Below are 13,237 nucleotides of genomic sequence, written 5' to 3' on the forward strand. Positions count from 1 at the left end.
TGTACTTGCATGCAACACAAAATGTATTATCCTAATTAATTAATTAATTGCCGCTTAAGTTGTAGCCAAGCAAGCTCCACGTAGCACACTGTATTTCATACAAACACACAAAACAGCTGCTTTCTTTAATCCTACACTTCCACAATTATTCTCTTTAATCCTGAATCTGCAAAACTATAAATATCCATTTTCATGAGACTCTTCTCATTCATCAATCTCCTTCTTAAAACTATAAATATCCATTTTCTCATAAATTCTTCTCATTCATCAATCGACTTTCTTACCAAACAATACAGCTTAACTCGGTTTCAGTTTCAGCTTCATTCATTCACTCAATTTTCTGATCTATATATATATAAGTCCATCCTTGTCTCAATTTTCTTTAGAGCAAAGCTGTCTCAAATGATGAAGCTCACTCGCCCTTTTCATGGAATTATTCTGATTCTTTTTGTCATGTTAGCCATAAATTCAACGTCTGCAACAACAAAGTACAATGTGTTAAGCTTTGGGGCTAAGCCTAATGGAAAAACTGACTCCACCAAGGCTTTCCTCATGGCATGGGAAGCAGCCTGTAGCTCAGCTGACTCCACTATGATATATGTACCCAAGGGCCGGTATTTGCTCGGTTCTATGGCCTTCAAAGGTGGCTGTAAAAGCCCTCAAATCACTTTTAGAATTGACGGTACCCTGGTAGCCCCTCAGGATTATAGACTACTAGGCAAATCTACCGATTGGCTGAGCTTTGAAGGAGTGAATGGCGTTTCAATCCTGGGTGGTGCACTTGATGCCAAAGGACCATCTCTCTGGGCTTGCAAAGCTTCCCACTCCAACTGTCCTTCCGGAGCTACGGTAGTATTCATTTTTAACTTCTTATATGATTCTAGGCTACACAATACTATATAATGGATAAACCTTTATCATCCATGAATTAACATGCTAATTTTGATTTGTGTGTGAGAGCAGACGTTAAGCTTTACCAACTCCAAAAACATCAGGATCCGTAGATTATTGTCTTTAAATAGTCAAATGTTTCACATCGTGATCAATGGATGCGAAAATGTACACGTACAAGGAGTTAGAATCATCGCCGCAGGTGATAGCCCCAACACCGATGGCATCCATGTCCAATTATCCAAAAATGTGAATATCATAAAATGTTCAATTAAAACTGGAGATGACTGCATCTCGATTGGTCCCGGTACAAAAAACTTATGGGTCGAACAAGTCACTTGCGGTCCTGGTCATGGCATTAGGTACTTTGATATAAAATTATTTCCTTTTCATTATTATTGGTATAATTGGTTTGTTTTGATTTATTTGCACTTTGCAGCATTGGAAGTTTAGCAAAAGATTTGAAAGAGGAAGGGGTCCAAAATGTCACTATAAGAAAGACAATTTTTATAGGCACTCAAAATGGGTTGAGGATAAAGTCATGGGCTAGACCTAGTACTGGATTTGTTCAAGGGGTTCGGTTTATGGATTCTTTGATGGTAAATGTGCAAAATCCTATTGTAATTGATCAGAATTATTGCCCACACAATCTAAATTGTCCTAATCAGGTATAATATATTGCAATTATAGTATTAATTCCAAATATTTTTGGATTAAAATTGTTAAATCAATAGCAAATGGAAATGCCTATTTTTTACATGTCACTTGAAGCAGTTGAACTAATCTCACTTATATTTCAATGATGATAGGTATCCGGAATTAAAATTAAAGATATCGTATATGAAGGTATTCGAGGAACGTCATCCACACAAGTAGCTATAAAATTTGATTGTAGCCCGAAGAATCCATGCACTGGGATAAGATTGCAGAATGTCAATTTATCATATTTGAATAAACTTGCTCAATCATCTTGTTCCAATGTTCGTGGGAAAGCATTGAATTTAGTTCGACCAGAAAGTTGCTTATAAATTTTAGAGATCAATCAACAGAAAAAAGAATTTCTCCTTTTTTTTATACATGTATTTATTGGGTGAAAATTATTTATTCTTTCTATATAATAATAAATAAATGTAAAAATTATTTGATTTATTCTTCTCTACAAACAAATTTTAATTTGACTTAATGTTACAACCGTCATTTTTGAGACACGTCATTACATCATTCCTTAGTTTGTAAATTAATTGCGAAGAATAACTCAACAATCAGCTTTGCAAGTTGAATAATCTTAAGAGACCTTCCTAAAATTTAACTTGCAAACATCCTTACGAATTAGAAAAACTGAATTCTAATTAACAAACTCAAATACGCGATTTGTTTTAATTAGGTCACTCATTCTCATAGCATAACTCAATAGCTCTCTTAATTGAATTTTGCTAACTTGCTCTAACTATTAGAATAAAGACACAATTATAGCTCTTACTCTAATTAAAATTATCCATATTTTGAAGAGCACATGGAACAAGGAGATCTTAATGATCCATATTCAAATCCAAATGATGATGAACTTAGTCAATAACTAACAGATGATGATAATGAGCATATGTTAAATATTAAATAGGAAATAACTCAACAAATATGCACTAGAACAATTAAATAAAATTGCATATGATGTGTGTTTTCTTCTTAGTTTTATCAGTAATTATATTATCAACTACTTTTTAGACTAACATAATCCATATGATGATTTAATTTTAATTTTGTTACTTGCTTAGAAATTATTTTTACCATACTAATAGCTTTTTGTAGTAATTAATTTTTTTAAAAATCATGTAACTGTGTAATTATAATTTGTACTACCAAATATAATATAAGAAATTACGATTATTTGTAATTACAATTTGTACTACCAATAATTATACTCTATCAACCCAATACGTCTAGGGAATTACAATTCTTTGTAATTATAAGAGAATATAATTATTATTCTAGTAATTACACTTTCATTCAATTACTTTGTGCTGTTCAAATAGATTCGAAAAAATAATAATTATCATACTATAATTATAAGTAAATTGTAAACCCAATAAACCAACTTTTCGCTTGATAAGAATGGATACATATAAATTAGAAAAGGCTTTACGTTCCTTCAAAAATAAAACAAGGCCTTATATTATATCAACATGAAATTAAACGGCCTCCTTCAATCTCATTCCATTTTTATTAAATATTTATATAAAATTTAACCCATATTTTAATTACAATTATAAAGTTATGTTTATTATATAATTAATTTTTATTTTATAAAAAATTAAAATGGCCTTCTAAAAATATAACTAGAGAAAGTATTTTAATAATTTTAAAATTGAATTGATATCAAGTTAATTCGTGACATGAATATCAGTAAAACATTAATACAAACATAGATATAGATGTTTTGATTTGGTTTGAAGTGATGGGGTTTGAGATGCATCTCCTACTTCTAATAATATGGATATGGATAATGGTAGCTTTAAATAAACTCCCTTTTGATTTTGTAAAATAGAAGCAATGATTGTATAAACTACCATAAATTCAGGGTTTTGGTAGCTTTAAAAGAACTCCACATTGCTAAGCCAGATTAATAGGAAACTGAGTTTAACAGCAATCATTGCCAAATACAATATAAGCTTATATGACTGCGGAAGTTTGATGAAAGGTATCTTTGGGATAAACAAAAGAACAATTAGATTGTCTCATGTGCAAGCAAGAAGGTGATGAAATTCCTACTTACATTCAACACCAAATGTATTATTAGCATCTAATTAATTAACTGCAGCTTAAGTTGTAGCCAAGCAAGCTGCGAATAGCACACTGTATTTCATACAAACACACAAAAGCCGCACCTTTCTTTAATCCTACACTTTCGCTATTATACATTTATACTCTTTAATTCTCCTGATTTTGCTAACCTATAAATATCCATTTTCTCATTAATTCTTATCATTCATCAATTGACTTTCTTACCAAACAATACAGCTTAACTCGGTTTCAGTTTCAGCTTCATTCATTCACTCAATTTTCTGATCTATATATAAGTCCATCCTTGTCTCAGTTTTCTTTAGAGGAAAGCTGTCTCAAATGATGAACCTCACACGTCCTTCTCATTCCATTCTTCTCATTCTCTTTTTCATGTTAGCCATAAATTCAACGTCTGCATTAACAAAGTACAATGTGTTAAACTTTGGGGCTAAGCCTAACGGAAAAGCTGACTCCACCAAGGCTTTCCTCATGGCATGGAAAGCAGCCTGTGCCTCAGCTGACTCCACCATTATATATGTACCAAAGGGCCGGTATTTGCTCGGTTCTATGGCCTTCCAAGGTGGCTGCAAAAGCCCTCAAATCATTTTCAGAATTTAATGCACCCTGGTCGCCCCTCAAGATTATCGAGTACTAGGCAAATCTACCGATTGGCTGAGCTTTGAAGGAGTGAATGGCGTTTCAATCCTTGGTGGTGCACTTGATGCCAAAGGACCATCTCTCTGGGCTTGCAAAGCTTCCCATTCCAACAGTCCTTCTGGAGCCACGGTACTATTATATTTCACTTTTCATTTTTCACTTAAGCTCGTATGATTCAAATTAAGTGTTTATCATCCATGTAATTGACTTGCTATTTTCGATTTGTTTGTGAGAGCAGACGTTAAGCTTTACCAACTCCAAGAACATTAGGATCCGAAGTTTATTGTCCTTAAATAGCCAAATGTTTCACATCGTGATCAATGGATGTGAAAATGTGAATGTCCAAGGGGTTAGAATCATCACCGCAGGTAAGAGCCCCAACACCGATGGCATCCATGTACAATTATCCAAGAATGTAAATATCATAAAATGCTCAATCAAAATTGGAGACGACTGCATCTCGATTGGTCCTGGTACCAAGAATTTATGGGTCGAACAAGTCACTTGCGGTCCTGGCCATGGCATTAGGTACTTGAATATAAAATTAATCTTTTTTATTATGTATTATTATTATTGATATAATTGGTTTATTTTGATTTATTTGCACTTTGCAGCATTGGAAGTTTAGCAAAAGATTTGAAAGAGGAAGGAGTCCAAAATATTACAGTGAAAAAGACAATCTTTTTAGGCACTCAAAATGGGCTGAGGATTAAGTCATGGGCCAGGCCTAGCAATGGATTTGTTCAAGGGATTCGGTTTATGGATTCTTTGATGGTAAATGTGCAAAATCCTATTGTAATTGATTAGAATTATTGCCCACACAATCTAAATTGTCCCAATCAGGTATAATATATTACAATTATAATATAAATTTAAAATATTTTTAGGTTACAAATGGTTGAACCAATTAAGGTCTTTGATTTTTATTTTTGGGTCTATGCTACTTGAAGTGATTAAATTATTTTGTTTATATTTCAATGGTTATAGGTATCTGGAATTAAAATTAAAGATATCATATACGAAGGTATTCGAGGAATGTCATTCACACAAGTAGTTATAAAATTTGATTGCAGTCCGAAGAATTCATGCACCGGAATAAGATTGCAGAATATCAATTTATCATATTTGAATAAACCTGCTCAATCATCTTGTTCTAATGTTCGTGGGAAAGCATTGAATTTAGTTCAATCAGAAAGTTGCTTATAAATCTTGGAGACCAATCAACGGAAAACGAAATTTCTCTTTCTCTTTTTTATACATGTATTTATCGTGCTGAAAATTATTTATTCTTTCTATATAATAAATAAATGTAAATTTTATTTATTTATTTGTAACGTCCCCCTACCCGAGACCGTCGCCGGAGTCGAGCAGGAGACATTACAAAACTTATCTTAGCACTTAAACAGTTTTCGTAGTAAACTATCCATCTGCGTCACGGTCTCTAAAAAAATCATATCTCGAGTTACGAAACTCGAAATCTAATTCCGTAAATTTTTCCTGAAACTAGACTCATATATCTACTTACTAATTTTTTTCTAAAATTTTTGGTCAGGCCAATTAGTACAGTTTATTAGAAAAACTCTCCCCTGTTTCAGGGTTCGGCTACTTTGACCCTTGTGCACTACGAATTAAATTTCTTCCTGTACAGAAATCCAATGACTATACCATTTGTTTCAATTAAAAATAGACTCAATAAGGAATCTATACAAATAAAGTTTGAGTTCTAATTCTTAATACACAATTTATGGTGAATTTCTAAATTCAGAACAGGGAATCCAGAAATTGTTCTAACCCTGTTTCACCAAAACGTAAATATCTCATAAAATACAACTCTTTTACCTATTTTATTTCTTCCATATAAAAATAGATTCATTAAGATTTAATTACAAATTTTATTCATTATCTAATTCACTTTATAATATTTTTGGTATATTTTCAAAGTTGGACTACCGCTACTGTCCAAATCTGTTTTAGTATAAAATGTTGATAACTAAGTTTATAACATCTTCATTTCTTCTCTCTACAATATTTACCAACACTTCCTCTTATTACTCTTCATTAACATATCAAAACATACCATACTTAAGGTTTTGGTAACATTTACAAAACATACCAAAATATCCTTAACAACTTAGATACTTTCAAAATGACCAAAAGACATCCTAGGTACAATACCATTTTCCAAAAGATAGAAACTTCACCAATTTGAGTTTGGGGATCGGCTTGTATCTTTGAGTCGTTATACTTTTATACCTAGCTGCATGACGAAACAAACCGTCTGCTGAGAATACTCTTAGTGGTATTTCTATAAACAATAGCTTAATTAACTTTAAAACATGGTAATTCAAACACATTATTGCTATTATTCAATATCAATCAATATTTTAATAACCTTTACTTTATTTACCCTTATTAACATAACTCGGACATCGACGGATACGGATCCAACCCACACTCCGGGATAAGCACATAGTGCTTCATCGAATAAATCCGAACTTTAACATTATAGTACACAAAGTACTTCATCGGAACAAATCCGAAACTTTAACGATGAGTCGACACATAGTGTCTCATCGACTCAATGTCGGAATATCTCAATACTTCCAATTCCTATGACATGTCAACTATATCCGACTAGCTGACAATCATTAATAGGGTATTCAAAATCACATTCATTTCAATATGGTAAAAATACTTACATCATTCACATTTTCATACAATATAAATATCAAATATAGCAGTAATGATTAAGCTCGGTTTATAGAAATACAAACCACTATTTATCGAATTTAATCGATATCTTCGTTCACTTTCTCTTTTCCCTTCTTTGATGACATATCCGATTGCACGTTTACTACTAACAATCATACAATTAAAAATCATCAATATATTAATTTATAAAACACATTTTCACTTTCTACCAAACTTTTACAAAATTCCAATTTCATCCTTTTCCATTACTAATCTTTTTTCTTTAACTTAAGCTTCATATTCTCTTTTAATCAACTCATTAACAATTTCTAACTCATAAAATTCATTATAAAACATAAATTTTGAGCTCTATTCAACTTAGTCCCTATTTAAACCTAACTTAGAAATTCCTTTAACTAATCACTTCTAACTTCAATTTCTATCAATTTAACCCATAAAACCTCAATTTATTCAACTAAATCAATATCTAAAAATCTCTATTTTCTTCATTTTAACCTCATACATGTAGAACTTTGAATTAGGCATCCATAAACATAAAAATCATAAGAAAATGAGCTAAAACAACTTACCAATCAAACTTTAAGGCCTTAATCCTCAAATTTCTCTTTTTATTTCTTTCTTTCTTTCTTCTTTCTTTCACGTTTGCTCTGTTAATCTTTCTATCTTCTTTTCTATTTTATCAATTTTACTTATTATACTATTATTAACCTATAATAAATATAAAACTAACATGTGTAATAGCTATAACATAAAATATCTTATAGCTATTACACATATATACCAACTATTACACACGTTATTCAATATTAACACACACATGGCACTTAGGGTCTAATTACTAGATTAGTCCCTTTCACTTCTTTAATCTATAATTAAACTTTTATTTCTTATGCAATTTAGCCCTTTAAACTAAATTCCAGCTACTTCACTTAATTAAACACTAAATAACCATTCAACTATAATTCATAAATATTTCTAATAAATATTCATGAATAAATTTCACGGAAACAGTACTCAAGACTCAATTTCCGATACCGTAACTTTCGGTTCATTACATTATTCTTCTCTACAAACAAAATTTAATCACCCATAGCACTTGATTGATGTAGAATCCGTATGCTCAAAAATCTTTCAATAAATCACAATTAAAGTAGAGATGGAATTGGTTGAAGGATTATTTCTATTAACGATACGTAAAAACCTCTTTAAAAATTTACTTAAAAATTTAGAGAAAACGAAAGACATAAGAAAGAGTTGGTTACCATCAAATTCTTTGTCACGTGTTTAATCTCCCACTAAACATATATGGTAACTATATGAAAAGTACCATGATAGACTTTAACATAGGTGAGATTCTTACATTTTGGATATCACTATAAAAAAGCTTCAAAAATCAACATTAATTGAAACCATATTAAATGGTCTAGATATCACCACTAGAAGCTTCGAATATCGTTATCGAAGACTTGATTGAAATCAAAACCATATTGAACGTTTCGGATATCACCACCAGGAGCTTTGAATATCACCATCGAAGACTTTAAACCAAACAAATTTCTTATTGAACATTTTGGATATCACCACCGAAAGCTTCGAATATTGCCATTGAAGACTTGGCCGTAATTGAAATCATATAAACTTTTTGGATATCACCACCAGAAGTTTTGAATATATCACACCATTGAAGACTTTAAACCAATCTAAAGTTTTGAATATCACCATTGAAGACTTTAAACCAATCTATTGAACATTTCGACTATCACCTCCGATCATTCATTTTCTAACAAATTCTATCTCCTTTTGTTCTTGAAAAATTCCCTTATTTACACGTGATGTAAAGTCCAAAACAATACAAGTGCTTCATGATATAATGCAGATGCTATGATGATATCAATGAAGGATGTGGTTATGATGTCGACCAAAATGGCTATGTGCTTACGAAAAGAGTTATGTACAATTATGCACTGTTAATGCAATGAAGGAAAAGAGGCAAATGGTTATGGCAGATGCAAATGTGATGCAAACACAAGGGTGAATAAGTTGCTAGATGCCCCCTTCACTCTTCCCTAAACTTGGCTTCATTTCTCTTTTTATTCTCATTTTTCACACATTTTCAAAACTTCATATGAATAATTCCAAATTCATGCGTAAATTTATATCTATAAGGAAAACCCATTTCATCTAAAAATTAAAACCTCTGAAAATTCAATACGAAATTTCGAAAGATAAATGGAAAATATTGATTAAGTAAACATTATTATGAAAATTAAAATTTTAGGAGAATCAAATAGAGAAAGTTGTGACCATTGATGAGAATCCTAGAGCAAAGAAGAAAGATATTCAATGTTACGAGTGTGAAGAGTATGGCCATGTACAATCTGAGTGTGCAAACTTGAAAATGAAGTCTCTCAACATAACTTGGAGTGATGAGGATGCCTTAAGCAACTCAGATTAGATGGAAAACACTTGAGCAATTATATGGCCTTCACTACTAAAGTCAGTACCCATGTTTCGGTAGGCTTTGACGTTGATGATGGTTTAGAAGACAAACTAGTGTTGACTTTCTGCAAACCTACAATACTATGCTGGAAAAAAGGAAGTATGCGAAGTGAATGCAAAGCTGATAAATAAGAACTTCAAACTCCATGAAGAAAACCAAAATTTAATCGAATAGATGAAGGTGAATGATTCTCTACTTAATGATAAAACCGTCCGTTTGGAAACTACACATGAAGATCTTGTAGTTAGTCAATCCATGCTAGAAAAAATCAATGCCGAATAGTGGTAAACTTAATGAAATTCTTGTAGCTGGAAAAAGGAGTGAAAGAAAATGTGGCATTGGATATGTTGAGAAGAAGGGAAAAATTGTGATGAAAAATCCAATAGTTTTTGTCAAAGCCACAAATAATATTGATCAAGGTGAATGCTCCAAGAAACCTACGTTGATTCATGTTAAAAAGAAAGTAATCTCTAATCATTTAGTTACTTGTCATTGTCGTGGAGCTTCTAGTCATATCGGACCTAGAAAGATCAAATGTGGAAACAAGCAGTGACAGAACCAATGCCCATTGCCTTGGCACTGCACGAGGTCAGAAGAAAAAAATTTGTATGGAGGAGAAATGAGAAGTCACCTCATGGAATGGAGGAGTATAAGAAGAGATATATTATCTGTCATTATTGTAATATGGTTGGTAATATCATACCATATTTTTATAAGATGTTGAATGACTTAAGACAGGGAATTATTAGAAAACAAGTTGCAACACAAACTCAATACAACTAGAAACAAATATGAGTGAGAAAAGATCAATGGTTGATTGATGCTAGAGTGAAACATGAAGTGACAACTGATATAATAACTTCTGAAAATCAGTATGACGATATTTCTACTCCATCAAGATCTTGTGATAAATAATCTTGTTGTTTCACAAGTTACAACTATCACCTATAGAGCTGTTAATGAGTTAACATCCATTGCACTCCAGTTGAAACATCTTATTGAGGAGGAGTGTATTGATGCTACTACTAAGGGGGAGTGTGTTGATGCTATAATTATGGGGGAGTTTTCTTCTGTATCATACGTGTTGTTATTTGTTTTATTTAATTATGGTTTTTCGTAAAAAAACGCTTAAGGGTGAGTGAAAGTAGTAAACTATCCACACAAGAGCTCCTCCCACCCCCTTAGCTATGCCCCTGTATCTGAAGTCCCAAAAGTTCTTGATTCGAGCTGATGCCACGGCCTGGCACCGTGGCTTTTGTCTGGGTAGTTTACTACTTTCACTCGCCTCGGCTCACCCTCGTGACTTTCTCTTCCAAAAAAATAAACTTGCTATTTCACGCCATGACCTCCAAGAACCCATGTCACGACTTTGGAGTAAGACAAGTTATTGTCTAAGAAGGCTGCGGCCTTGCGCCGTGACATGGACACCAATAATAGCTGCAGCCTTAGGAGGTCGTGCCTTGCGCTAAGGTATACGTTTAGAGTGGAAAGGTAGGAAGCGTGTATATAATTAAGAAAAGGCTTTACATTAATTCAGTATCAAGTTAACGGCCAGCCTTCAATCTCATTCCATTTTTATTCTTTTAAGAAATATTATTAATAATAAGAAACAGAGTTCAACAGCAGTCATTAGTAAACCATTAGTAACATCAAAGTAAACAAACTCAAACCTGAAGTCAGAAGAAAAAAGCACCTTGTACAAGGAAAATTAGATTGTCTCATGTACAAGGAAGAAGGTGCATTCATCACAAATGTATTATAATTAGCATCTTATTAAATGTATTAATTAACTGGCGCTTAAGTTGTAGCCAAACAAGCAGCGGATATTCCATACAAACACACAAAATGCCAGCTTTCTTTAATCCTACGCTTTCACAGTTATACTCTTTAATTATCCTGAATCTGCTAAACTATAAATATCTATCTTCTCTGTAACTCTTCTCATTCATCAATTAAATATCCATTTTCTCTGTAACTCTTCTCATTCATCAATTAAATATCCAATTTCTCTGTAACTCTTCTTATTCATCAATCACCTTCTTAACAATCAATACACCTTAACTCACTACTTCCATCACTGCCTCAAATGATGAACCTCTCACGTCCTTCTCATTCCATTATTCTCATTCTCTTTTTCATGTTAGCCATAAATTCAACGTCTGCATTAACAAAGTACAATGTGTTAAACTTTGGGGCTAAGCCTAATGGAAAAACTGACTCCACCAAGGCTTTCCTCATGGCATGGAAAGCAGCCTGTACCTCAGCTGACTCCACCATCATATATGTACCAAAAGGCCGGTATTTGCTCGGTTCTATGGCCTTCCAGGGTGGCTGCAAAAGCCCTCAAATCATTTTCAGAATTGACGGCACTCTGGTCGCCCCTCAAGATTATCGAGTACTAGGCAAATCTACAGATTGGCTGAGCTTTGAAGGAGTGAATGGCGTTTCAATCCTTGGTGGTGCACTTGATGCCAAAGGACCATCTCTCTGGGCTTGCAAAGCTTCCCATTCCAACTGTCCTTCTGGAGCCACGGTACTATCATATTTCACTTTTCATTTTTCACTTAAGTTCCTGTATGATTCAAATTTAGTCTTTATCATCCATGTAATTGACTTGCTATTTTCGATTTGTTTGTGAGAGCAGACGTTAAGCTTTACCAACTCCAAGAACATTAGGATCCGTAGTTTATTGTCCTTAAATAGCCAAATGTTTCACATCGTGATCAATGGATGTGAAAATGTGAATGTCCAAGGGGTTAGGATCATCGCCGCAGGTAATAGCCCCAACACCGATGGCATCCATGTCCAACTATCCAAGAATGTGAATATCATAAAATGCTCAATTAAAACTGGAGACGACTGCATCTCGATTGGTCCCGGTACCAAGAATTTATGGGTCGAACAAGTCACTTGCGGTCCTGGCCATGGCATTAGGTACCTGGATATAAAATAAATCTTTTTTATTATGTATTATTATTATTATTGATATAATTGGTTTATTTCGATTTATTTGCACTTTGCAGCATTGGAAGTTTAGCAAAAGATTTGAAAGAGGAAGGAGTCCAAAATATTACAGTGAAAAAAACAATCTTTTTAGGCACTCAAAATGGGCTGAGGATTAAGTCATGGGCCAGGCCTAGCACTGGATTTGTTCAAGGAATTCGGTTTATGGATTCTTTGATGGTAAATGTGCAAAATCCTATTGTAATTGACCAGAATTATTGCCCACACAATCTAAATTGTCCCAATCAGGTATAATATATTGCAATTATAGTATTAATTCCAAATATTTTTAGGTTAAAAATAGTTGAACCAATTTAAGGTCATTGATTTTTATTTATTTTGGGTCTATGCCACTTGAAGTGATTAAATTAATCTTGTTTATATTTCAATGATTGTAGGTATCTGGAATTAAAATTAAAGATATCATATACGAAGGTATTCGAGGAACGTCATCCACACAAGTAGCTATAAAATTTGATTGTAGTCCAAAGAATCCATGCACCGGGATAAGATTGCAGAATATCAATTTATCATATTTGAATAAACCTGCTCAATCATCTTGTTCCAATGTTCGTGGGAAAACGTTGAATTTAGTTCGACTAGAAAGTTGCTTATAGATCTTGGAGATCAAACGGTGGAAAACAAAATTTCTCCTTCTCTTTTTTATACATGTATTTCTCAAGTTTGAATTATTTA

At 32.9% G+C, this 13,237-nt stretch overlaps 2 protein-coding genes and 1 pseudogene across 2 annotated transcripts; all 3 read left to right on the forward strand.

Moving 5' to 3' along the window:
* Positions 1-402: 402 nt before the first annotated feature.
* Positions 403-1,998, forward strand: LOC108463522 (polygalacturonase-like). The gene is made up of 4 exons (XM_017763450.2): positions 403-849; positions 964-1,253; positions 1,331-1,559; positions 1,701-1,998. Exons 1-4 carry the CDS (start codon positions 403-405, stop codon positions 1,917-1,919), a joined length of 1,185 nt encoding a protein of 394 aa, XP_017618939.1. The 3' UTR covers positions 1,920-1,998.
* A 1,998-nt stretch (positions 1,999-3,996) lies between these two features.
* On the forward strand, positions 3,997-5,581 carry LOC108462346 (polygalacturonase-like; annotated as a pseudogene).
* A 6,046-nt stretch (positions 5,582-11,627) lies between these two features.
* Positions 11,628-13,237, forward strand: LOC108463602 (polygalacturonase-like). Its single transcript, XM_017763523.2, has 4 exons — positions 11,628-12,071; positions 12,183-12,472; positions 12,562-12,790; positions 12,940-13,237. The coding sequence occupies exons 1-4, from the start codon at positions 11,628-11,630 to the stop codon at positions 13,156-13,158; spliced, it is 1,182 nt and encodes a 393-aa protein (XP_017619012.2). The 3' UTR covers positions 13,159-13,237.

Source organism: Gossypium arboreum, chromosome 13, assembly GCF_025698485.1.
Source record: "Gossypium arboreum isolate Shixiya-1 chromosome 13, ASM2569848v2, whole genome shotgun sequence".
NCBI classification, from domain to species: Eukaryota; Viridiplantae; Streptophyta; class Magnoliopsida; order Malvales; family Malvaceae; genus Gossypium; species Gossypium arboreum.